The sequence below is a fragment of the Protopterus annectens genome, chromosome 2.part0, assembly GCF_019279795.1.
Source record: "Protopterus annectens isolate FY-2018-M chromosome 2.part0, PAN1.0, whole genome shotgun sequence".
NCBI lineage: Eukaryota > Metazoa > Chordata > Ceratodontiformes > Protopteridae > Protopterus > Protopterus annectens.
In genome coordinates this window covers 321,699,326-321,726,989 of record NC_056728.1, presented here as the reverse complement: position 1 = coordinate 321,726,989, position 27,664 = coordinate 321,699,326, and the positions used below count along the sequence as shown (strand labels likewise).

Below are 27,664 nucleotides of genomic sequence, written 5' to 3'. Positions count from 1 at the left end.
TCCTCACATCCTCTCCCTATCTGAAACCTGGCTCAAGCCACAAATCTCAAATAGTGAAATACTCCCACCAGGTTATAATATCTTCCGATCTGATAGACCTGTAATAAAAGGTGGTGGCGTGGCCATCCTCTACTCAAACATTCTTAACCTCTCATCATACCCTTCCCCAATTCCTGACTTCCTCCCAGCTGAAATCATCATCCTTAACTGCCATCTAAATCCCCACAAAAAACTTGCAATTGCCTCTATCTACCTTCCTCCTGGTAACAATCTGCCCATTCTTGAAAACATCATATCCTAGTTCTCCCACAACATACCATATGAGATACTTATCCTTGGTGATGTCAACATTGATTGGTCCAAACTCACAACTGACTCCCCCCAACTCAGTATCCACCTACACGGCTTCCACCAACTTATAACATCTCCCACTCGCTTCCATAAAAATTCCACTTCCAGCTCCATCATAGACTGGATCCTTACCAATTCCCCCACCAATACCACAATCCCACCACCTTCACTGACTCCCTCAGTGATCATCTTCCTACCACCATCTTAAGACACTACTCCCATATTCCTAAACCCCACCTTATCAAAGACTGTCGAAAACTATCATTTTCAATTCATTCCATTCTCCACAACATAGATTGGTCCATCCTAAAACACCTCCCCCTAAATGATGCTGTAAGCACTTTCAATAGCATCTTCATGAATACTCTAAACTCCTTAGAAATCAAACCATGCTCCCTGGCTCTCCAAAGAGACAAGGTCCCTTATGAAACAAAGAAATCATGCTTGGAAAACCTGGAATAAAACTAAACAACCACCTTTTCTTCAAAAATACAGGCAACTGAGGAAACTTGCAAAAAAACATACAACTGATTACAAAAAGTTATACTATAGCTCTGCTCAGCTTAACAACAAATCCAATCCTCGAAAATTTTGGTCAACTCTCAACAACATCCTCTATCCTAGAAAGCCCTCTAATCCCTCCCCATACCCTAACTCTTCCTCTCAGGAAACAGCTACCCTCCTGAATAAACACTTTATCTCTTCCATCCAAAATCTGGTAACCTCTAAGCCAAACTCTACTTCGACACCCACCTCTCCAAGTCCCACTAACACAACTTTGTTTTCTTTTGAGCCAGTTCCCATTACTTACATCAAATCTCGACTACTCAAGCTAAAGCCTTGCTCTCCTTCCACTGACAATCTATCTTCTACATTCCTTAAACTTGCTGCTGACTCAGTTACCTATCTTGTATCTATACTAATTAATCAATCTATTCTGGAATCAACTGTCCCCACCCTTTGGAAATCTTTCTTCACTATACCTCTTCATAAAGGTGGAAACTCCACTGACCCCTCAAACTACTGACCCACTGCCATTCTTTCCCCCCTCGCCAAGATATTATAAAAATGTATTCACTCACAGCTTCTCAATCACTTCCTCACACACCACTTACTTACCCCTACCCAACATGGATTTCGTCCTCACCACAGCACCACCACTGCCCTCCTCTCCTTCACTCATATCATTGCAGAGGCCCTAGACAACAATAAACTCATTTCCTGTCTCTTCCTAGATCTCTCCAAAGCCTTCGATACTGTCTCTCATCCTCTACTATTATCCAAACTTGCAAATCTCCACCTATCCCCCTCCGCACTTGCCTGGTTTAATAGTTACCTATCTGGCAGGGAGTAATCTGTCAAATGGCTCTCATCCTCCTCACCTTTCCTTTGCATCTACACTGGTGTTCCCCAAGGCTCCATCCTGGGACCTCTTTTGTTTAACATCTTCACCAATGATCTTTACACCTCATGCAAAGAATCCTCCCTTATTCAGTATGCCTACGACTCTACACTTATATCCATCTCAAATAACATTCCTGAACTACACTCCCTGACTCAACAGGCACTACTATCCACTGAACAATGGCTCTCTGACAACCTATTGATCCTGAATCCCAAAAAGACCAAACTCCTACTCTTCCTTCCCTGTTCACTTTCTCATCACAAAACCTCCTTTTTTATTACATCTTCTAACAATACAAATATCCAACCTGACACCCACACAAAACTCCTAGGGGTCATTATCGATGACGAACTCAAGTTCAACCTACACATACTCCAATGTATAAAAAAAAACAAACCAGAAACTAGGTCTGCTATATCGGAACAAAAAATTCCTAACCCCTGAATCTAGACTTACCCTGGGCCAGGCACTCCTCCTCCCCTCCCTCTTATACGCTGCCCCAATTCTTACCAATATCCAGGCCTCCACTCTAAACAAACTGCAACAGACTTACCATAAAATAGCCAGATTCATTACTAACTCCCCATACAACTCACACCACTGCATTTCTTTAAACTCTCTTCAATGGCTTGAACTTCCCCAGTTTCTGCTATCTTATCAATTTCATATGCTACACTCTATTCTTTATAAACCCTCCTTCTGTCCATCTCTATCTTCCTTAGTCTCCATCTACATCCCATCCCAGACCCTCTGTACTTTTAACCAACAATTACTTGATATCTACCACCCAAAAAGGTCAGTAGGCAAACTACTCTACAAACACTCCCTTGCCCATGCTTGGAACAAACTTCCCCTTGACTTACGTTCAATCTCCCACACCTCACACTTTAAAAATGAACTAAAAGCTTATTTTCTCAATTCCAGAACCTGCCCTTGCCATGACTCTACCTAATTTTCCTTCCCTTTATGTACCCTCAAACGGACCATACTTAGTACCTCATTACACCTCTCTCTCCAATGTGTCTACTATGCATTTGCACAATTTTATACAAACAAAAAATGTTCATTGTTAACCTATTGAACTGTATCAATGTAAAATTTTTACTTAGCTTCTTTTTAATGCAACTTTAACTTTATGCATGTATCCCAACATATGTGAATCATTTTGCTATAACTGCTATTATATCAATATTGTTTAAAATTGTACTTGTTTTAAAATGTATTACTGGAGCTTTTCTCCTCTGGTCTCCACTGAAAATGGGCCACAAGCCCAGTTGGACAAACCCGGTTAACAAATGTCAATAAATAAATAAATAAATATTTATTTACCATTTTTAATTTTGTTTTTGACTTTAATGTCAGGTAGATAATTTTGTGATTATTTTTACTTTGATTTTTGTGTTGCACTGCCAATATTTGTGGCACTAATTGCTAGCCAGTTTGGTTTCTGGTTTTGAAGCTTATATTCTCATTTGCTGTGAACTGCATTTACTCAGTCAATGTTACATACAATATCTCACCATACTCTTCTTGTAGCAGGTTGTGTCTGCTACATCTGTTTGCTGAAGCCTGAGAATGGACATTAGTCATTAATAGTGTACTGCCCTTTCATATATGTCCATGTCTTAATTAAAACATTCCTTGTTGACTGCAGTATCTGGTCTACATGAATAAGCTTGTACTATGCCTTCCTGTCTTAGACTCATTATGGAATTGTCTGCTATTCCTTCTGTTAGCTAGTAGTGGTCAAAACCATTAAATGCTGCTGCATTGCAAAAGGTTAACTAGCTATCATTAGATTGTAATTTAGCACAGCACAGCCAACAAATAAGTTCTATCCTATAGGCTAGAGTCTGATTCCCATCATCACTAGCTGCAAACTCTGTAATTCTAAGAAATGCATTTAATCAAGAAATAATTCTAACTAATGGTGCTGTCTCTTTATCAACTGAAAAAGGTAAAACAAGTGTTTTTTTTTTTTTTTAGAAGACCTGCTGTAATTCATGATCATATTTTGGTTGTCTGTTCTTCAGTTTGCGTTTAAATGTTGGTATCCCACAATTCCATTGGAGTGGGTGGGGCTACATAATTAAGTATGTGATTTTTATGTTAATCAGCGTACGCCTATTTTGCATGGGACTTGTCCAGATTTTTGATGTTTCCAGGTTGAGAGGTATGCTTTGGTGTAAGTTTGGACATATGTGCCAGTTTCTGTGGAGGGAAGTGGACTGTGAAGCTGTTTATACCTTCCCTCAGGGGAAGATGTTGACTCCAAAAGTGACTGTTTTGTGGTCGGATCTTACCAGGGATGATGACACTGTAGGGATACTGCAGTGGTTACTCATGTTGGTTAATACCAAGTCCAGTATATTTTCACCTCTTGTAGGGGTGTCAACCAACTGGTCCAAGGCATTTGCAGTGACAAAATCAAGGAATCTCTGGCCATTTGCGTTTTGGCATGAGTATTTCTTCCAATCTATGGTTGGATAGTTAAAGTCACCCAGGATCAGGGTAAAGGGTTGAATCTTGATAGATTCAAAGAGGTCCAGATAGGTGGAGTGGGCATTTTGAGTCAGAGTTGGAGGTCTATAGCTAGCTATGATTTGAATGGGAGTCTTGCGATTGTTAACTGCACCTGGAGTATTTCCTGTGAATCATACTGTTTGACTAGCCTACAGGTGTGTATGTATTTTATATATATTGCAACTCCACCTCCTTTTGTTTTGCTGCCCACAGCTTAGGGTCTGAATGAATGATAGGATGAGTAACCTGGTATGGCTGGGGTGCTCTCTGCAGCTTTGAACCAGGTTTCTGTGACTGCACAAATGTCAGCTTCTTCCAGGGATAAGAATGCTTGCAATGAGTGCAGTTTCATGTTTAGACTCCTAGCATTTAGCAGCATGACCTTTAATTTATGTTTTGATGAAATTTTCATGTTGGCAGTTTTGACGTCATGGCATTGCCTAGAAAAGGCACTATGGGGGAAGCAAGAGCCTTTTCCAGGAGCCTGAAGCCCAAGGGAGACAGATGCAGACCATCTCTGGCAAAGCATTGTGGCTTGTCAATCATGTCATCCTAGGCTGTCAATCATTTTCTGTTTGTGTTGAGGTGTCATTCTGATGCACAAGCCAGTGCATTAATTCATGCCAGGAGGGTTACATCAGGAAGGGCATCCGGTGTAAAACCTCTGCCAAATAACGTATGCGGACAACAATACAGATTTCCATACTGGATCGGTCGAGGCCCGGGTTAACAATGGCCGCCACCAGTATTGTTAGCCAACAGGGTGCTGGTGGAAATTGGGCTACTGTTGTCTAAAGGAGGAGATGGAGAAGAAGAGGGGGAAGGCATGCCCGAAAGCAGAAAGAGAGGAGGAAGGTTAGGAGTCTAGTAGTGAGGGTAGGAACTTTGAATGTTGGCAGTATGACTGCTATAGGGAGAGAGCTAGCTGATATGATGGAGAGAAGGAAGGTTGATATATTGTGCTTGCAAGAGACCAGATGGAAGGGGAGTAAGGCCAGGTGTATAGAAGGTGGGTTCAAATTGATCTATCATGGTGTGAATGGGAGGGGAAATGGGGTAGGGATTATCCTGAAGGAACAGTATGCCAAGAGTGTTTTGGAGGTGAAAAGAGTGTCGGATAGAGTGATGTTTATGAAGTTTGAAATTGATGGTGTAATAATGAATGTTGCTAGTGCATGCACTCCTCAAGTTGGGTGTGCGATGGATGAGAAAGAAAAACTTTGGAGTGAGTTGGATGAAGTGGTGGTGAGTGTACCCATGGGTGAGAGACTGGTGACTGGAGCGGATTTCAATGGGCATGTTCATGAAGGGAACAGGGGGGATGAGGAAGTGATGGGCAGGTATGGTGTTAAAGAGAGGAATGCAGAAGGTCAGATGGTAGTGGATTTTGCGAAAAGGATGGACATGGCTGTGGTGAATACGTATTTTAAGAAGAGGGAGGAGCATAGGGTGATGTACAAGAATGGAGGAAGATGCACACAGGTGGATTATATCCTATACAGGAGGGCCAGTCTGAATGAGATTGGAGACTGTAAAGTGCTGACAGGGGAAAGTGTAGTTAGGCAGCATAGAATGGTGGTCTGTAGGATGACGTTGGTGATCAAGAAGAGGAGGACAAGTGTGAGAGCAGTGTCAAGGAACAAATGATGGAAGTTGAAAAAGGGTGATTGTGAGGTGGAGTTCAAGGAAGAGTTAAAACAGGCACTGGGGGGCAGTGAAGAGTTACCAAATAGCTGGGTAACTACAGCAGAGATGGTAAGGGAGACAGCTAGAAAGGTGCTTGGTGTGACATCTGGACAGAGGAAGGAGGACAAGGAGACCTGGTGGTGGAATGAGGAAGTACAGGAGAGTATACAGAGGAAGAGGCTGGTGAAGAAGAAGTGGGATTGTCAGAGAGATGAAGAAAGTAGACAGGGGTATAAGGAGATGAGGAGCATGGCAAAGAGAGAGGTGGTGAAGGCTAATGATAAGGCATATGGAGAGTTGTATGAAAGGTTGGACACTAAAGAGGGAGAAAAAGACCTGTACCAATTGGCTAGACAGAGGGACCGAGCTGGGAAAGATGTGCAGTAGGTAAGGGTGATAAAGGATAGTGGGGGAAACGTACTCACAAGTGAGGAGAGTGTGTTGAGCAGATGGAAAGAGTACTTTGAGAGGCTGATGAATGAAGAGAATGATAGGGAGAGAAGGTTGGATGATGTGGGGATAGTGAATCAGGAAGTGAAGAAGATTAGCAAGGAGGGAGTACGGACAGCTACGAAGAGGATGAAGAATGGAAAGGCTGTTGGCCCAGATGACATCCCAATGGAAGCATGGAGGTGCTTAGGAGAAATGGCAGTGGAGTTCCTAACCAGATTGTTTACTGAAATCTTGAAAAGTCAGAGGATGCCTGAGGAGTGGACAGAAAGTGTTTTGGTACCTATTTTTAAGAATAAGGGTGATGTGCAGAGTTGTAGTAACTAAGAGGGATAAAACTCATCAGTCACAGCTTGAAGTTATGGGAAAGAGTAGTAGAAGCTAGGTTAAGAAGGGAGGTGATGATTAGCGATCAGCAGTATGGTTTCATGCCAGGAAAGAGCAGTACAGATGTGATGTTTGCTTTGAGAGTGTTGATAGAGAAATATAGGGAAGGCCAGAAGGAGTTGCATTGTGTCTTTGTGGACTTGGAGAAAGCATATGATAGGGTGCCTAGAGAGGAGTTGTGGTATTGTATGAGAAAGTCAGGAGTGGCAGAGAAGTATGTAAGAGTGGTACAGGATATGTATGAGGGTAGTGTGACAGTGGTGAAGTCTGCAGTGGGAGTGACAGATCCATTTAAGGTGGAGGTGGGATGTCATCTGCATACATCATAGTCCATGGGGCCTCCTGTCTGATCTCATCTGTCAACCTGTTCATCACCATTGCAAATAAGAAAGGGCTCAGAGCTGATCCTTGATGTAATGTAGTGAGAGTAGGGACCAGGTTGAGGAGGTCCTGGACAGGTGGAGATATGCTCTAAAGAGGAGAGGAATGAAGGTCAGCAGGACTAAGACAGAATATGTGTGTGTAAATGAGAGGGAGGGTAGAGGAATGGTGAGGATGCAGGGAGTAGAGGTGGCGAAGGTGGATGAGTTTAAGTACTTGGGATCAACAATTCAGAGTAATGGGGAGTGTGGAAGAGAGGTGAAGAAGAGAGTACAGGCAGAGTGGAATGGGTGGAGAAGAGTGTCAGGAGTGATTTGTGACAGACGGGTACCAGTAAGAGTGAAAGGAAAGGTCTACAACAGGGTAGTGAGACCAGCTATGTTATATGGGTTGGAGACGGTGGCATTGATAAAAAGGCAGCAGTCAGAGCTGGATGTGGCAGAGTTAAAGATGTTAAGATTTGCACTGGGTGTGACAAGGATGGACAGGATTAGGAATCAGTATATTAGAGGGTCAGCTCAGGTTGGACAGTTTGGAGACAAAGTCAGAGAGGCAAGATTGCATTGGTTTGGACATGTACTGAGGAGGGATTATGGGTATATTGGGAAAAGGATGCTAAGGATGGAGCTGCCAGGTAAGAGGAAAAGAGGAAGGCCTAAGATAAGGTTTATGGATATGGTGAGAGAGGACATGCAGGCGGTTGTGTGACAGAGCAATATGCAGAGGACAGGAAGAAATGGAAACAGATGATTTGCTGTGGTGACCCTAACAGGAACCGCCGAAAGAGAAGAAGAAGAAGATTGAGGTAATATTGTAGTTGATGGTAGAATGCTGCTTAAGGCTAGGGACATACCTGCCTGGGACACATACTCAGTGAGCTCGATCATGTCTCTCTTCATATAGTCCATGGAGGTACGTCTCAAGTCATTCACTCTAACAGGGACTATGACAGAGTCATAACAGTACCTGTTGAGAGACTTGAGTGCATTGGTTATATAGTGGATTCTGGCACCCGACAAACAACTAACTTTGACTTTCTCCTTATCCAGCCTGGTGAGGGGCAAATCTGGGTGTCTCACAATGGAGTCTCCTATGACTAATATGTTGGGTTTATGTTTAGGCCTTAGTGGCTGTGAGCCACAGGTGTGTGGACTATGTGTGGAGTGTGGTGGGCAGTGGAGTTTGCAAGCGTTTATGCCTCAAAGGTCTCTTTTGTTTGGGTATGCTTTTGTTGAGGGCCTCTGCATATGTAGGAGTGTGTTGTGTAGGTGTGGGTGGTGTTTGAGGTGTGGTGTTCATGTTGTCAACCTTTTCAGTACCAGATATACTGGTTTGTGGCAGTGAGAGCGATGACACTAAGTGCATGATGTATTTGCATCTCTCACAAGTTCTGTTCCTTGGTGCTAGTAGCAGAGGGTTGTCTGTGTACATAAGACAGTTGCTACACCGTCTCAGGATGCTCATATCGACCCGACTGGCAGGAGAAAATGTAGGAAATTGTCCATTCATATTTCTCAGAAACTAAAAGAGCTAAGAGGGTAATGGGAGGAAGGTCTACGAGTAGTACTACTAGATGATAACACAAGTGTTACTAAGGGAAAACTTGTAGCTGGTATACCTCAAAAAGGGTTAACAAAAATGTGCAGCTGAAGCTCTGGATGCTGCACACCTGTATCTAAAGTATGCTAATCAATTTTAAGGTTAAGAACTCAGTAAGAAAACCTCACAGTGAAGCACAGATTACTCACTTATAGTCAAAAGAATAGAATTTGCAGTATGAAAAAATACAGTTAAACAGCAACGGAATGCAGTAAAATGCAGTTAAACAGTGGTGAATTGCAGTAGATAGCAATGAAATATAGTTAATCAGTAGATTCCTTTGAAACAGTATCTCACAAATCACAGCAGTAACAGACAGCACAAATAAAGCAGTGATTCAGTAGAATACTGTCCTCAATTTAATGAGGCTACCAACAAGCAGTAATAAATACGGCAAACTAAATACAGTTGAACTCCTAAGCACAAGCAGCAAAATGAAGTAGAAAGAGGTACAGTTTGTAGTAGAAAGTGAAGAGACAGAAGATAATGAGATAATTCAAGGTTCAGAAGCTAAAGGGGTGGGCCTTTACTAAGTTCTCACTATAAACAGTAGAATGAGCTGATGTAATGTGACTGAGGGGTGGGGAGTGTGAAGTATCACATTCATACAAGAGGCAGGCAACTCAAAGCCACCAAGACTTAAGACCACCACAACAGCTAGGTGGGTAGGTGAGACAAAAAAACAGTTACACGGATATGCAATAAAACATAAGCAACATTCTTACTACCACCATTTAATATTTGTTTAGCTTCTTCCTGCTTTCTCATCACAGTAATACAGATTATTACCAGTGAATCTCCAAGCCCCATGAAAACACAGGCAGTTGTTCCTCTTTCTTTTTTTGTTTAACCCTTTCTTTCACCCGTTGTTCATGTCTTTCTGAAAAACATTTTAAATTGTCGCCCCAATATTATAAAAAATAAAGTTTCTCACTCTTAACTCCAGAGATGGCTGGATTCATTTTCAGCAACACTGTCTGCACTAAAATGTACCCCCATCCCAGGGATTTTTTTTTTATTTTGATAATCATTAACCACTTATTGACTGTTTGGTTCACCCCTAATAAAATAGATTTGAATTTCACTGTACAAGAACCTTTTTATGTAAACACATTTTTTGTTTTTGTTTTTTAATTCTGTCATCTTTTGTTGAAAATCCACTTCTTCACAAGTCAGCCTAGAAGCGCTTATCATCTGACTTCTAAATATGTTCAGTTTTATACCCTTTAAATCTTCACTGCTGTAATGAACATATGAATTCCTACTGTACTTTTTCTATTTATTTATTTAGTTGTTTGTAAATCTTAGAACCTAATCTTTCTGTATCAGATTTCTTAAAAATGTTCACATCAAACACTGGACCACTTCCTACAGATAATATAATGTAAACAGCAGAAAAACTGTCTTGTTCTGGTTACATAATCTCTGCTTGAGATTATTTTGCCCATATATCCTAATGTATTTATGTATGATCTCCCTTCCCTTATTAACAGTATCTTGATACCTCTGCTCATATAATATCACCTTTTATTGTATTTAATTTCCATGAAATACGTATTCCTTAACATGAGTGAACTACAACCATCTCAGTGCTTCCTTCCTGGGGTCGTCTGTTATGATTCAAAAATATTTTCCTTTTCTGACCAACAACCATTAAGCATCTCTGTTATGATCATGCCCATTCCATCCCCTACTTACTGAGGCAAGATCAGATTTTGGAAGAGGCTGTCATCTAGGCAGCCACCAAGGGATCTGTTTTTCTTTAGTGCCTAACCCCTCTTCTAGCAGCTGCTTCCATACATACATACATACATACATACAGACCCCGAGACCTACCATGCTTTACCCTGCATATATACACTCACCTGCATGTTTTTGATTAAGGCTGCCTCTCAAATATGGCTTAGCAGAGTGTAGCACATGCCCCCCATCATAGTTCCTGCATGCTATACACGTGCCTCTGCAGTAGGTACTGGCACTGCAGTGTACTGGACCATCTAACAATCCTCTGGCATCTCTTGCTTACTTACATCCTCTCTCAGAGATTCTGCCAGTGCATGGCTACCTAGCTGATTCAGGGTTGGTTGGGTCTCATTCAAGGCTTTTGACATCTATGCCACAGAGACAGTAACTGGACACTTTCTAACTAGCTCAGATGGACTAACCCAGTCAACAAATGTCAAATAAATAAATAAATAAATAAATAAATAAATCCTCAAGATTATCATGGGGTTAGCTGGATCTCTTTGTCAATGGATTTTAGTCTCAGGTTCCTTTCTGATACCAGAATCGGTGCTCATTACCAGTTGTTTCATTTCAGTCTGATGCACTGCCCTCAGGTGAGTGCCAGCAACTAGTTCTCTTAGCTATCATATGAGCCCTCATCAACTGGATGGCCAAGCAGGAATTTACCTACAGAAAAAGTTAAGTTTCACAGACAGTTATGCTAAACTCAACCTCACTTTCCACCTAGTATAAACTGCACTGTCATCCCAGGCAGAGTCACAGACAATTTCATGTATTCCAGCTAAGATTGAAAAACAGACTGGTTTAAGAGAAAAGCAAACATTTGGAAAATAACTATTTAGCTGTCCAGTGTCTGCAGTTGTGCTTCTTTGTAGGGCTATTGGTGCAGTCAGACAGTTGCACTGTGCCACCTAGTAGAAAGAAAGGAAAGATAGGCAAGTTTGCACTTTCAGTTTACTGTGGTGATAAAAGCAGACACTTTTTATTTTTGCTTTGTTAATTGGGCAAAAGTGCCAGTTTTCAGGGGGATCTGGGAGCACAGGATGACCTGGGAGCAGTGCCTTTACTAACTCTCATAGTCCTACAGCTGGCAAATGAAGGCTAAAGGAATCAAATCCAGGACTACAGGATGAGATTAATTAGCAGATTTGAGGTTTTGTACTACTTACAGTTGTCCTGACATAACTTCATATGTCATAGTGCTATCAACACAGACACGTGCACACACATACAAGCACACATACCCACATATACACAAGCACACGCATACACACATAGCTATATGTGCATTGCTCTCACACATACACACGGTCTTCTTGAGTTGTCCTTTCTCCTTTTTAGAATGGCATCAGTATTCCTTATAGCTTGTTTGCTTTTTTTTTTCCTCTGCTGGACTGGCCTGACATCTCCATTACCTGTGCACAATCAGTCTCTCAGGTCCTTGGAGACAACAGCCAGCACTCATGCTAGATGAATGTCCTGTGTCATTAATTCCTACCTGGGTAGCCCAATTCATCCATTTTCTCCTCTAGAGTGACAGTCAGGTGGTAGGGAAAAATCCAGCCTGCTGGTCCTGTGGAGCTACCAAATGTCTCCTGTGAAGCATCATCCCTTATGGCAGTTCTGCTACTGTTGCCTTGCTATAGGAAGTGTACCTTTGCAGCCTCTGTTAGCCAAGTGTGAATGCACAGTAGCAACATGTCACATAGGCTCATGTTTCATGGGTACAACACCTAGTGCTCCAGCTAGGATGTCACCAAATGATGAGCCACCCCTGTCTCTCCCCCTAAGATGAGCCAAGCTGGCAGCAGTTGCTCACTGCCATCCTCCATGACCACCTCTGTCAGATGTCCTATCCATTAATCAAAATCTGGTTGGCTGTACCATAACCACGGCTTTATCCTTTTAAACATGTAAAGCTAGTGTATAGCTTGTTTACTTTTATAGATGAAATGGAGTTATTCCCTTAAAAAGGAGAATAAGAAAGCCATCCAGTATAATATCTTGTTCGCTATTTAGCTCTTTTTATTTATTTAGTTTATTTTAATAAAGGTACTTTCTAAGCTAGATGATTTGTGGTAAATTTTACCCTTTTACCCTAGTTTCATCCCTCCATTCCTGTTTATCCCCTTCTATTCTTTGTCTTTTACTGTGATAAAAATATTTTTAAAAAATTACAGTTTCCTCTGATGATGATGATTTTATGTGGCAAATTTAGAATCATCCTTTGGTTATAGAAAGGGTTCATAGCAGTCTAAATAATCAATTTATGCCTTATCTTATATAGAAAATTGTTAACATCTATGACACTTTATGCATTATACTAAATTCAGCATCTTCTTTTTTATATATATTCTTGCTTGATTTTTTTCAGGCTATAGGACCAAAAAATATGATGATATTGTTCACATCTTGTTCAAAATGCTACTTGGCATTTTGGAAGAAGAATCACATTTTGGTACAGTAACATATTTATTCACTATCTGAAATTATTGTATTTGTCAAATTTTACTTTCTAAAAAGGATATTTTGCAAGATTAATGTTAAATATTGAAAACTGTGAATGCTGGTCAGAAAAAAGCTCAGAATCAGACTTATGCATCCTATGCAAAGGCAGTTGAGTTACTTGGAATGACTGTAATGCAGTCAGAAATACTTCTTTATTATTGCCTCAGATGCATAAGCATGTGCATAGATACTGCTCAGAGCAGACAGGTGCAGCTGAGCATATAAAAAGCCATTTGAATATCAGGCAAATTAGGGAAACTGAGAAGGAAGAACCCATTAAAGCAGTGAACAAAATGAAGAAGCAGTAAGAGGAAATCCTTTAGTGTATGGGCTGATAATGAGCTTTGTCCCAGAGTGTTAAGTTTGATTCCCTCCGTCTCCATCTGTATGGCATGTGACAATGTGACTGTGAGCATATCATTTAACTGCATAATTGCTTCCGATTCAACAAAGAAGGGGCAAATGAGCCCCCAATTCCAAACCTGACTGCTGCTTCCATCCAGCTCTCTAACCATACCTCCTCCCCATGTATTCTACAGACCCCAATTGTTCACTGCTAGTTCTGCTATACAGATTCTTTCACCACATGGACCTTCTAACTCCTTGGGAGCTACTCAGTCAGGTCTCAATGATTTACAAGTATAATGTATATATATATATATATATATATATATATATGGATAACCTTCATTTCGTTGACAGTTCATTTCACTGGCAACATATATATATATATATATATATATATATATATATATATATATATATATATAAATAAATAAAAATTAATAAATAGAAATATTTGGCAGTTGGCTTAAAGGATTATGGAGCTATTGACAAGCTGTTTCCTGTGGTCCAGCAGTGCAAGGTTTGATTCCCTTAGCTTCCATTGTCTAACTGTGTGACTCTAAGCAAGTCAATTAACAATCACTGTTCCCAAGCGGAGTCTGAAAAAGGCCCATGGATATCAGTGCTATACTCCAGAAAACAAAAACAAATAAAATAAAAATAAGATAATAGAACTGAAAACAATCATCCTAAGTCATCCATTGACAGGTTGTGCCTTCAGTTGTACACAATGCTCTCTTCTGCATGTCATGCACTGGAATTCTGTCATCCCCCTTCCCTACAGCTGTATTTGCAAGGTTTCTTTTCTCCACCAGAGGTTGCACAAGCAGCAAACTTCATCCTATCATATCCAGCTGACCCTTCCACTGCCCTTGTATCATTCAGGCACCGTTGTTACTAGTGACATAGATGGATCTCATGCCTCTGTGTCTGCAGGCTGGCTACCTAACACATTTTATATTACTAACAAATAAAACATATATATTATGCCCCACCCCAAACCTTCCTACTTGCATTGTACTGACTTTCCCTGCAGTCTTCAGAGTATATTAGATAAGAGTGGTAAACATAAAATCGAAAAGCATACCTCAAACAATCAAACATAAGCCATAGGACATGCTAAAAGAAAGCATACTGTATTAAACAAAAATTGAAACTAAGTGCTATACTTTAAAATGTCAACTGTTAGTTAAGTCTTATTAACTCACTCTTTTTTTTTCCTCCCTCAATTTTTTTTTTATTTTTCAAATACATTGACTGAATTCCATAGTATTTATGCATAACATCTTAAATAACTATGTACACTATTTACATTAATCTGACACTGTAACAGATCTTAATGTATACAGTTACTTTATAAGTATGCCTAATCCAATATCAGAGTGTCTGATCAATTATTGTATAGTGTCAATCAATGATAAGACTTTTCCCCAAGGGTTGTTGATAGATGGCTTTGGATAAATTCTTAGTTCTTTACTTTTAATTTCCGATAATGCTGTGGTCTTCAATAGGCTGTAGAAGTCTTCCAAAGTTGGTATTGTGTTTGTATTCCATCTTCTTGGTATACATTTCCTTGAAATTGCAAGTATAGTCCATACTAGATACATGTTTGACCCATTCAAATGAGGACCTTCGTTCACATTTAATAATACAAGAGCTTTAGTTAAATAAAATGATTCATTAAATAAAGCTTGTAGAAAGTTATTAATGCCATTCCAAAATGGTTTAATTTTAACACAATCAAAGAAAATGTGGCTCCAATCTGCATTGTGTACGTGCTCACATCTCCAACATATTCCTTTTATGGAAGAACTAATTTTACTTATTCTATCCGTGGTTAAGTATGCTCTGTGCAAGCATTTCCAATTAAAAACTTTCCAGTATTGTGTAAAGGATGTATATTTTATCGATAATAAGATATTTGTTTTAATATCTTCAGTTAACTGTATTGAGTGTCCTTTTGTTATATATTTCCAATATGAGGTTTTGGGTGTTGTTTTATAGTTTATCAATATTTTATAAAATTTTGAAATACTGTTTCCCATGTCAGTCATTATATATGATTTCATATATGTATTTCCTAAATCTAGGTAGCTCTTTAAATGAAGAATTGTTAATTATTCTACTTAAATCTTGTGAATATGACAGAATATTCCATTAAGTTAGCCAGTTCTGTTGTGAAATTTTGTATGTTGTTTATATGACTTGCATATCTATTCTAAAACTTTTAGTTCTTTGATATATTGGTGCCAACAAACAAATCCTTTCAGTTCCCAAGAATTAATAATTTCTCTATATATTTTATGTGGAAAGTTCTTTGTGACTATAAATGGTGTTAAAAGATCAAACCAGATTTTTAAATCTATATTTGTATTACTAATTTTCCTAAATGAGCCAATGTAATTATTAATCATACGAGTTTTAGTCGGTTTAGTTATGTGATATTGCATACTAATACAAATGTGCCATGGCAAATTGTTTTAGCTGTTATTTTTTGTAAATCAAATTAATTTATTGGTATTACAGTTAGTAATTCTTTCCAATTTGCAGAGTAATTTAGATTTATCCAATCTGAGATTGTTTTAGATATTGATGCTTTTATATATGTTTCTATATCAGGAAAGTTTAATCCTCCCTGTTTCTATGGTCTGATATGATGTATTAAAGCTATTATGTTTCTTTTGGGAAAGCATAAAAATTTTATTAAGCAGGACTTTATTTCTTTAAGTATATTCCTTTCAGTTAACAGTTGTATTACCAAGGCTATATATAGGATGTTGGGCAGTAAAACCATTTTTATTAACTGCAGTCTATCTTCAAATGTTAATATTATTTTGTTCCATTTTTCCACAGAGATTTTAATTGTATTAATGATATTATTGTAGTTTTTTTAGATTAATTCATTATTATTCTTGCATAACTCAGTTCCTAGATATTTTAAGGTAGATTCTTGTTTCCCTATGATGTGATCCCCCTTAGTCTGCAGTTCTTTTTTTTTATTTAAAAATAAAAATTTTGATTTTGATTTATTGAAATGGAGTCCTGAAGTCATGTGAAAGTTGTCAATTAATATATCTAATTCTTCTAATGTCTCTTTTGTATTAGATAATGTTAGTAATATGTCATCAGCAAATAGTATTACTTTAGAATTGTATTGTTCATAAACATCTATTCCTTTGGTTTTTACATTGTTATGAATTGAATCTGCCAATATTTCAATAGCCAGAGCAAATAGAATTGGTAACATGGCACATGCTTGTTTAGTGCCTTTTGTTATATGTATAGATTCAGAGGTAAAAGGACCTAACTTGACATATGCTAAATTATTTGTGTGTATATATATATATATATATATATATATATATATATATATATATATATATATATATATATATATATATATATATATATTTTAGGAGATAAACAAAGGAAGCAGGAAATTCAAATAGCATTAGCATTTTGAATAAATAGTCCCAATTTAGGGAATGAAGGTTTTCTCTATATCTAAGGCAATTATGAGTGTTTCTATATTTTCTTTATTAACATAATCTATAAGAGAAATTATCCTTTTAATATTGTCATGTGTGTGTCTATGATATATAAATCCAGTTTGATCATTATTTATTGTTTTGGATAGTGGTATTTTTATTCTGTTAGTTAATATTGTCATAAATATCTTATAGTCATTATTTACTAATGATATAGGTCTATATGAGGTACAGAGGTTTGCGGATTTGTTTTCCTTTAGGATTGGTGTGATTAAGGAATATCTCCAAGAGAGTGGTATTAAAGCTTGTGACTAAATTTCTAATAAGAGTTTTATGGAAGAGGGGATAGTATCTTTGAAGGAAAAAGTTTATATATTTCCATAATTATGCCATCTATACCTGGAGCGTTATTATTTGCTTGCAGATCTAGTTTTAATTTTTCTGGTATTTTTTTTATATATTAGAACATTTTTCATCTTGATTTAATTGATCAATAGGTATATTTTCTTTTCGGAAATGTTCCATATTGTAATTTCTATAGGCATCAAGAATGTCACCTATATCCGAGTTTTTCCCTTTCTTTTCATGGAAGATACTTTTAATGTTATTAGCTTTTGATTGTATTTTGATTCTTGTGGATAAATTATATAGATGTTTGGAAGATGTGGCCAAGGTATTCATTTTTAGTTTTTCTAAAGCTAAACTAGTTTTATGTGTTAGAATTTCATTGTATTTATTGTTTAATACTTCTACTTTCTTTTTCATCTCCAAATGATTTTGATTTTTTTTTCAGCTTTTACTGGCAGAAGTTTGGATTGTAGACCTAATAATTCAGAATCCCATTCTCTGATTTTTTTTTATATCAAGTTAGGGTTTTACCATATATGTAAGCTTTTAATGAGTCCCATATCATTATTTTATTTATCTCTGTGGTGTAATTGATATCTAAGAAGAACTGTAATTCAGATAACAACTCAGGTTTGAACTCTTTAATTTTATATATGCTGGAATTCTGGAGTTAAATATTAATGGTTTGTACCCATTTTGAAGTTTTAGTATCAATGAATTCTGGTCTGAAAAGGGGCAGGGAGTGATTGAGAAATTAATGATTTTAGAGTGTAAGTCATGGGCAGCAAATATTTTATCTAGTCTAGTTTGGGTACCAAATCTGTGATCTTGATGGGAAAGCAACAAAGATTTATATTCTTTAAATTTGAAAGTATCTACAAGATGAAATGACTCTACCCACTTGTTTAAAGCTTTTGACACAACAGATGTACTCAGTGGTCTTTTATTTGTAGTTTCAGAAATATCAAATATACAGTTAAGATCTCCTCCTAATATTAAGCTGCATTTATAATTATTGGAAATGAAATACAAGTGTTTTTAACAGTTCCTGTTCCAATGCCTGGGAACCAGTATAGATTGGCTAGGGTCCATATTCTGTTATTATATTTAACTATTACTAATGCCATAAGACCTTCTTTATCTTCATACTTATAAATGATTTCTGGGTTAATCACATTTGTTTTCCATAAAATTGTTACCCCTTTTGTCTTTGTCTTATAAATGGATTGCGCCAATATCATATATTCCTTAGGATTCCATTTGTAATTGTCATTTGTTTTGAAATGAGTTTCTTGAAGGAAAACAATTTGTGCTTTGCTCAATTTTAAATGTTTCAGTAGATTTGATCTCTTGCTAGGATTGTAAGCCACTGGTATTTAAAGATAATAAAGTTAAATCCATCTTAGGTTATTTGGACTATGTATTTTTTGTTTTATTGTGACTATTAAACATTTTCCCCTGATAACTATAAAGTATATGTTTGAGCTTTTAAAGGAAATTATCAGTTTTATACTTTGAATGTTTACCAATAAAGTAATGTTTTGGTCAGGCATACTAAAAATGTTTTTGTGAAATAAATTTAAATTAATAAATGTTAACAAAGCTAAGATCCGCACTAGCCATGGAATAAAAATCATTCCTAATCTGACAGATAAACCTATGTCCATCAGATTATCACTCATGCATTGACAATCCGGAGCATCTGAGCTCCATAAATTGAAGTATCACATGGAGAATATTTGTAATAGGAATAAGCAATAGTTATATTATTTTGAACAGATATAGTACTATTGTAGATTAGACAGAATTCTAATACAATATAAATGTCTACTTACTGTATAAGCAATTAATATTTACACGAAAGATAGATGAAAAGTAATTCAATCATAGTAAAATAGGATGTATCATATATAAAACCTCAGTAAAAGATTGTAGCATACAGTTATTTAACATATTCACCCTTATTGATGAAGTCTTTGAAAACGTATAATTATAATACAATGTATTTTATTGGATATATCAGAAGTTATATTTCATTGTTTGCCAGCATTTAAGTAATCACTTTGTTGCTAACTTACTTAAAGCATCATGTTTGTTTTATGTGAACATTGATGAAAGTTGGTGCATTTTAATTATCAGTGCATCTCTCTTCCCCCCATTTCCTACAAATAATGATTTTCATATCTGTCATTTCTTATTATAAAATGAGTGAAATTATAGGTTAAAAACAACAAATTCACTTATTGTGATAAATGATTGCAAGTTCCCTTTCCATATTTATAAATTGCCATTTTATGGCATATACTGAAAGTTTTTAGATTTAAATGGTAACATCTATTTTGTAATCAGCAAAGGTTAAACTGAGTGATTATTGTTAATTTAATTCTATTTGTTCAGAATGTGATTGTTACATTCTGTGACATTCCTGGTTCGGGCTTCTATTGTTTCCCTTGAACAACTATGTCAGTTTAATGTCATGTACAAAACATTAGTTACCTTGGTAATAGCTTAAGTATTATGTATGGTCAAGATGGGTTACAAAACCACAATTCAAGTTAAAGCAATTATATGACTTGTTATGCGCATTTACTTATATGAGAAAATCATCACGCTTCCCCTTGATGTTCAATATAGTGTATGTCATTTATGACAAGTTAAAACAGTAGTGTTATTATACACAAGCCCATGTTATTAAACTGAGTGTCTATTGTCAATTTAATACTGTTTGTTCAGAATATGATTGTTACATTCTGTGACATTTCAAGTTCAGGTTTCTATTGTTACTCTTGAACAACTTTGTCAGTTTGATGTCATGTATAAACATTAGTTACCTTGATAACCGCTTAAGTATTATATATGGTCAAGATGGGTTACAAAAACTACAATTCAAGTTAAAAGAATTACATGACTTGTTATGCATATTTACTTATATAAGAAAATCATCATGCTTCCCATTGATGTTCAATGTAGTGAATGTCATTTATGACAAGTTAAGACAGCAGTGTTATTATGCACAAGCCCATTTTATTAAATCCTGTCTTTAATATCTAAATTCAGCAGACTGCTTCATCTTATAAGACGATTATATATTTTATGTCTAGATTTACCAAAATCATACATTACATAATTACTGTATGTTTTTTTGTTTTGTTTTTTTTGGCTGTTGCTTAGTTATTTGAGAGACCACAAGCTGTAATGCTTATTCTTATTATTATCTCCTTCCAAGCATGTTTATGCAGTCCATAAACTTTAAATTATGAGAACCTTCTAGTTTCTTGTTTGTTATAAGTATATGTCCATCCTTACATACACACACATCAGTACTTCAAGCACGGGCACCAATACCCATCCAATTTTACCAGAATACCATTCACTAGTTCATGTGGTGTGCTTCCAGACTGTTCTTAAAATATCCAAACCAATATTTGTCCTGTTCCATTTTACCAGCCTGTTCCATGCAGTGGCCACTCTGCCAGTGAACCACTCAATACACCTTCCATTCCCACATATATTTCCATGAAGGAAATCTGATGACTCTCTAGCACTTCCCAGCAACCCCAAACACCCCTAGAATCATCTATCCCCATATGCCCAACACGTCAGAGAAAGCTCACCTCCCAGACAACTGCAAAGGGTTTTGCCCAAGACCAAGTGCTCTTAGTCTTTCACAATAACCCAGACTTCAACTCTTATGTAAGTCCATAATGTGTTTGGACCAAAATACATTTTAAATATAATTGATATTAACTATATTTAGACAGAATAATGATGACATTTGTACTACGAGCTTGCTACTATTATTCAACCAGGATATACATGACATTTCTAAATCATACTTTAACTGAAGAAGACATTGGTCTCCATGACAGCATTTTTTTTCAAAACACTCTACTATAACTGCTATTATATATGACGTTAATTTGTTGCATTTGAGTCTGAACTCTGATGAATGGTAACTTGTTGAATTAGTTAATTAATTACTTAAATTATTATAAATAAAAACAATGAAAAATGAACAAGATAAGTATTCATTGAGTTCAAGTAGGAGAATAGAAACTTCTATGTTTATATTATATGTTGCTTTGTTTGGCTTATATATATAATGTAAATAGTAACCCATCTTGACCTACCTTTTTTTGTGAAGAATTACTGGACTCAACATTCTGAATAAATCATTACTGTTTCTCAGATGTTTAAGAAACCCTCCTCTTTATTTTAATAAAAACAGATGACAGGTGATGTACCATATCAGTTGATACTTTGAGAGATGTAGTTGTAAGAGCTATTTTTTGGGGACAGCTATCTTGGAATCCGTTTTTTGTTGCTTCTTTCTAGCATCAGTCCAAGGATTTGTTTCTTTTATTCTTTTAAGAGTAGGGGCCATCCATTCTATTTCTTCTGGGGTATACACTATGTTGTTTTTTTTTATTATTAATATAGTAGCTTCTTCTAAGTCATTAAAGGTTCTCATCTTATTGGCTAAAATTATTTTTATCTTGACTGGAAGGCCAGATGTGCTATAATGTTGTTTTGTTTCAACAGTTTTATTATTGGCCAGACTTTTTTCCTTTTTCTAGTATTCTGGAAGAATAATCATTGTCAAACCTTATCAGGCTATGGTTGTATTTTAAGGGTGATTTTCTCCAAGCAGATTTTAATATTAGTTCCTTGTCCAGAAATGAAAGAAATTTTATAACTATGGATCTAGGTGGAGGATTTGTTGAGTGAGAAGCAGGTTTCCTCAGTGCTCTATGCACCCTTTCAATTCCAAATGAGAGTCCCTCTTTCAAGTCTAAAAATTCAGGAATCCAGGTTGTTAAGAATGAAATAATGCCTTCTCCTTCAGTGTTTTCAGGCAGACCAAAGATCCTTATGTTGTTTCACCTTTCCCTGTTTTCTAAGTCATCTATTTTGTTAAGCAGAAATGTATTCTAAGCAGAAATTCTTTTTGGAATTCTTCCTCTTTGAGTCTCCCTTCAATATCATTTACAGAAGTCTCTATATTTGTTATTTTTGTATGGTTTTGCTGTAATAGTTCCTTAAGAGTATCAGTCTGTTTTTCAGAATTTCATTTGAGGTTTTCTAAGTCATTTTTAAAGCTATCCATCTTCAAAGATAGTTCCTGTAAAGTAGATGTCATCAATTGCAGTTCTTTTTTCAAAGCAGCATTTAGATGAGAATTCCTTGAGTTGTTCATATTCAGTGACTCAATATATCATCAAGTTACTTGACAAGAAAATTTTTGTATATCGCCACCAAAATTGATATTTATGTAGTTTAGTAGTTTATCTATAGATTTCTGATGTTTTAAACTGAAAATAATAAAAGTTTCCTATATTATTATACTACTTTTTGGAGCTGTCAAAATTCACTGCTCTCAGTTGGCCATCTAGGCTCCGCCCCATTCTACTATATGCATTGCTTACATGTTATTTTCAGCTAACGTCTATATATTGCATAACACAAAATCACACTGCTGTTTATTTAAAAGTTTGCTTCAAAAATGCAGTACTACAAAAAGCTGGCCTGATCAGAAGCATAATACAGCACAGGAGGGGGTAACACCTGATTTGAAATCTAATACAACACATCAAGATCTAACACCTAACTGAACATCTAATAAAGCTATTAGAAACCTAATACACCACACCCCTCTTACTAGTTTGGACTAACTGCATGGTTGCGTAACAGCAACCAAAATGCAAACTCCACTAAGTATCTGTAGTCAACAAAAGTACATCTCAGCAAAGTAAATATTCAACTGAATAAACTCTTTAGAAATCCATTCAACAAAATGCATTTCAGTGAAATACATATCTCCCTGCCCATTTTTGTGTCATCTATAGTCAGCATTTTCAAATCAACCTCCTTTCTGGTTAAAAATAGTTAGATGTTTTTGTTGTAGTGTTTCTTTGCCCTAAATGCATGTTGCATCGCATTTAGGTGTCTAACTTGACAATGCCACCAGCCTTTCAGTGAGTCTGATTTGACCTTTGATATTAAAACAGTATTACAGACTTTGGTCTCGCTTCAATTTACAGCAAATAATACAAACCAGAGTAAGTGCTCTAGCATGTCTTACCACCTTGGAAATTCCCTTGTGGTTATCTGACTCAAATATTCATTGGCCTATTTCTCACTCACTACCACATGTGCACTCGGTCTATTACTGTTTGTCTTGTTAATGCTTATATGACAGAACACCTCACTTACTGGAGAAAATTGTCAAAGCAACCAAGATTTAGGGAGCAAATAACTGCAGAGAGAAAGGTGAAAGAGCAGGATGAGGCTAAGCAGAAGTTTGGACTGCAGGTTAGAGTTCATGTTCCCTACCAGGAATGATAATTGTATAGGCAAAGTGAAAAGGACAGGGGATTGTTAAAAAAGACCAGCTCTGACACTGTTTTAGTTGAGTCTAGAACAGAAGCTGCTGTTACAAAAAAGCAGACAATTACTTAGGAATATGCTATATAGCATGATAACTACAAGAATCAATCAGAAGAGGATAGAAAAGATTTGGAAGAGAGAATGGAAAAGCAGTATACAAAGGGAGGACACCTGCACAGCTCCCAAGTATAGGGTTTAGGATTTTTGTTTGGAAGTATTTGCAGACTTCAGGGAGTATTTCCTCAGGCAGATAGCAAATGCTGGAGGTGTGATGGCAAAGAGAGAGACAGGTAATTGTGAACATGTTTTTTGGAACTGTAACACATTGCCAGATTTTAAAAAGTCCCTATAGAATACTTTGTCAGAAATGTTAGTTGAGTAAATGGTTGTAACTAATAAAATGATTGTTTTGAGACAGGGGTATAGGATCTGAATTTCCTGCGCATAGCAAGGCCTTAATAAGTTTAATGCAATTGGCTGCAAAAAAGAAAATGCCAGAACATGGAAATCAAAATCTAAAACAACTAAAAAAGAAATTCCAAATGGTGTAAAGAAGATAAAATAACTGGAAATGGAATCTTTAGAAAAGGAAGGAGTGAATTACAGAGAAATAAATGGAATTTTGTGAACCATAAATACAGAATAGCGTTCAGAAAGAATGAGTTTAAAAGGAAGGCAGGAACTGAGCAATTTAGGTTATTTTGAAGTGAATGGAAACTGTATACTGCATGAAATATCAAAGCACATGTTAGTATGGTTTTATTTTCTATTACTGTATATGTACTTATGTCTCTTTTTACAAAAAATGCTATGTTTACTAAATATCTTTTAAAATGTATAAAAAGCCTCACTTGTATCCACATAAATCACTTTTTCTGCCTTTTTTCCATGCAGCACTCAACCTCCTAAGCAAATGCCTTTGGTTTGTCAGATAAGATATTATATGATGTAACTGCACATTAGCTGCCTGTTTAAATCCCATACTCAGGAAAGTGCAACAAACATAAAAAACATATAAGCATGCCTTGCTTAGATAATTAGAAGCATGAAACACATTTCTGTGTTTTTCTTTAATGTTGCAATAGTTTGATAAACGTGCTCATAAATAAAAAAAAGTAACTAAATAAAAGTATGCCGTCAAAATGACACAGATCTCACTCTGCTTCCTAGATACAAGACAAAGCTTCTGTTTTACAAAGTTTGAGAATGGGAAGTGTTCTGTTCCAAGGCCTTTGAACATCACCAAAGCAAAGTGCTGCTGCAGTAAGATGCCTGCTGAAGGGTGGGGTGACCCATGTGAACTCTGTCCACAGGAAGGCTCAGGTACAGTACAATATTGCCACCTTGGTTGTGTATGTAGTATTCCTTTTTTTTTGTATGATTCTTGGTATACTAACCTAAGGTAATACATTGGTGAAATATTCTAACCTTAGGATTGCAGCCAATATTCAAGTGTACAATCTATTATAAAACATAGACTGACATAAAGGTGAAAATAGAAGGGTGTCACACATTTATCTGCAAAGAAATTTGAGTTAAATGAGAAAATTTGCATTTAACCAATTACTTAATTATGTGTGGTAGACGCCTGTATAAATGGGACATTTTTAAATAGCATTGTCAATGACACTGATTTTTCTGGAACAAGAATAAAATTCCAGAATTTGGATGGCCTGAGTATTATAGGAAACATTTACATTTTAGGTCAGAATATTTGTTCAATATAAGTTGAAGTTATTCTGGTATTTACTGCTTCTTAGAATATCATCTTACTTCATTCAGTGTCCTGCACTTATATACATTGAAAAATCAAAATTAGAAATAACGGGTAGAATTCCTGGTATTTCATTTCCTAAATATCAAATTCAATTTTTAATAACAATAAATCAGTCTTTCTGAGCATCTTTTATAAGACAAAAACTGCAGCTAATACTTAACAGTTTTGAATATTTGATTTATAAGTTTTTCTTCTTCTTCTTCTTTCGGCTTTTCCCGGTTAGGGGGCGCCACAGCGATCATCTGTCTGCTCATGATTGGCAGTGGAGTTTTACGGTGTCGAGTTGCCAGCCCAGCGCCCAACCTTCCACAGAAGGCACACACATGCACACACTCACACCTAGGGCCAATTTAGAGTGTCCAATCCACCTACTGCATGTCTTCGGGATGTGGGAGGAAACCGGAGCACCCGGAGGAAACCCACGCAACCACAGGGAGGACATGCAGAGTCCGCACAGAAGGCACCCCAGCCAAGAATTGAACTGGAGAACCTCTTGCTGTGAGGTGGCAACGGTAACCGCTGCACCACCGTGGCCGCCCATATTTGATTTATAAGTTGTTATGGTGCAGAAATGTTTCTTTATTGTATTGTAGACTATCTAATGGGGGCTTAAAATATGGAGATAGGCTTAAGTGTACAGATTAAAATACCCCATAATTCTCTCTGTGTCTCTTCTTCTCTAAGCACACATGCATAAACAGTGCATCCTAACTAAGCTTTTAGTGTCATTGACCTTTGCTGTTCACCTTTGCTTCTTTTGAAAGGATTCATGATGAGGGAAAACCATGTTGCTAATTTGTAACTTTGTAATGTAGACAATGCACTTCTGTTTAAATGCAGAACAGTGTATATTCCATACATTTCTGCTTTCAGCTGAGCATTATTGATAAATCATAGTAATTATGTTGTGCCTTAAGGTAGAATATACAAAAGGGTGTGTTAATTGCAGAAATCATTGCTACCTAAACCATTTTACAAGCCTGACACTATATGTTCATATAATGTGCTACATGTACTTGTAACTTTCACCTCAGCCAGATAAAGAGTAGAACATTCTATTCTACCATGTAATAATGGAGCACCAAAGAGAAGAGTGGTTGCAAATATTAGGGGTTTTACTGTAGTATTTGTGAAAACTAAAAAAACAGAAATCTCCCTTGACTTTAGTATGTAGCATATGACAATAGCAGATTCTATTGTAGTTTCCCACATGACAGATGGGCAAAACAAACAACACTACCGATTTCTACAGGCTGAGGAGGAGCATGGCCCTACTGCAAGTTGCTGCATATGTCACCAGAAATATGGCTAGATAAAGCAATATAATCACTCCTTGTCTTATGTAGACTTAAGGGGCTATATTTCAAAATACATAGCAGGAGCACTGAGTTGTGAATGGGATAAGGTGCTAACATTGTTACTCACACATTATTGACCTACAAAATTGTGCACAAAATGATGTACTCCGCAGGTGCAGGGTTAACTGTAAGTGTTGTTAGAGAGGGGTGCAACCATCATGCATTGAAGAAAATGGTGTCTGCATGTCACTGTTCAACAGAATTACTGCTTTCATTTATATCGTAAATTAGTACACACTCATGCACTAGTTGGCCACTGCTGGACTTACTGTCTGGTATTGTCACTGACTGGATTTGTCACCAAAGATTTCAGAGGGTTGACAGGTGATCACACCTCCTATCCCAGGGTTAGATCTGATGTGCAGAGACTGAGCATTCAACTTGTAGTTGTCAGATGGTCAATTCAGGAATCATGGCAAGATAGTCAGGGATTAAATACCCTAATTAGGAGCATTTATTTTGGTATTAAAAATTTAATGATGAAGGGAAGGATAAAGGATTTGAATTAGCATGCATATTCTGAAGAATAATTTACTTTTGTAATATAGCTTGTATATTCTGAAGAATAATAAATCTGCCTTTGTAAAATCAAGTATTGTTCAGTTTACATTTATTTATTTTATTTATTTTACATTTGTTGACCGGGCTAGTCTAACTGGATATATGTCCATTTTCAGTAGAGGCCCGGGGAGAAAAGCTCCAGGAAATAACATACAATGTAAGAAAAAGCATAGAGACAGTCCTATGCAGCAATAATGATGACATCAAAAACAGTTTTAAACAGCTATAATTATAACAGAGAGTTATATTATAAATTCTATATAAAAATATAGAAGAATAAAAAAAAATTTTTTTTTTTTTTTGAACAAATCTTAGTAGGTCTTAGTTTGATAGTACACTTATATAATTTATATGAGAGAAAAGG

At 36.7% G+C, this 27,664-nt stretch overlaps 1 protein-coding gene across 1 annotated transcript in view; it reads left to right on the top strand.

The window, feature by feature from the left end:
- FBN2 (fibrillin 2) overlaps window positions 1-27,664 on the top strand; it is a 2,449,070-nt gene that overhangs the window by 2,073,093 nt on the left and 348,313 nt on the right. Inside the window, exon 50 of the mRNA XM_044060803.1 lies at window positions 24,775-24,927. Within this exon, the coding sequence (XP_043916738.1) occupies window positions 24,775-24,927 (153 nt within the window). The remainder of the gene's footprint in view (window positions 1-24,774; window positions 24,928-27,664) is intronic.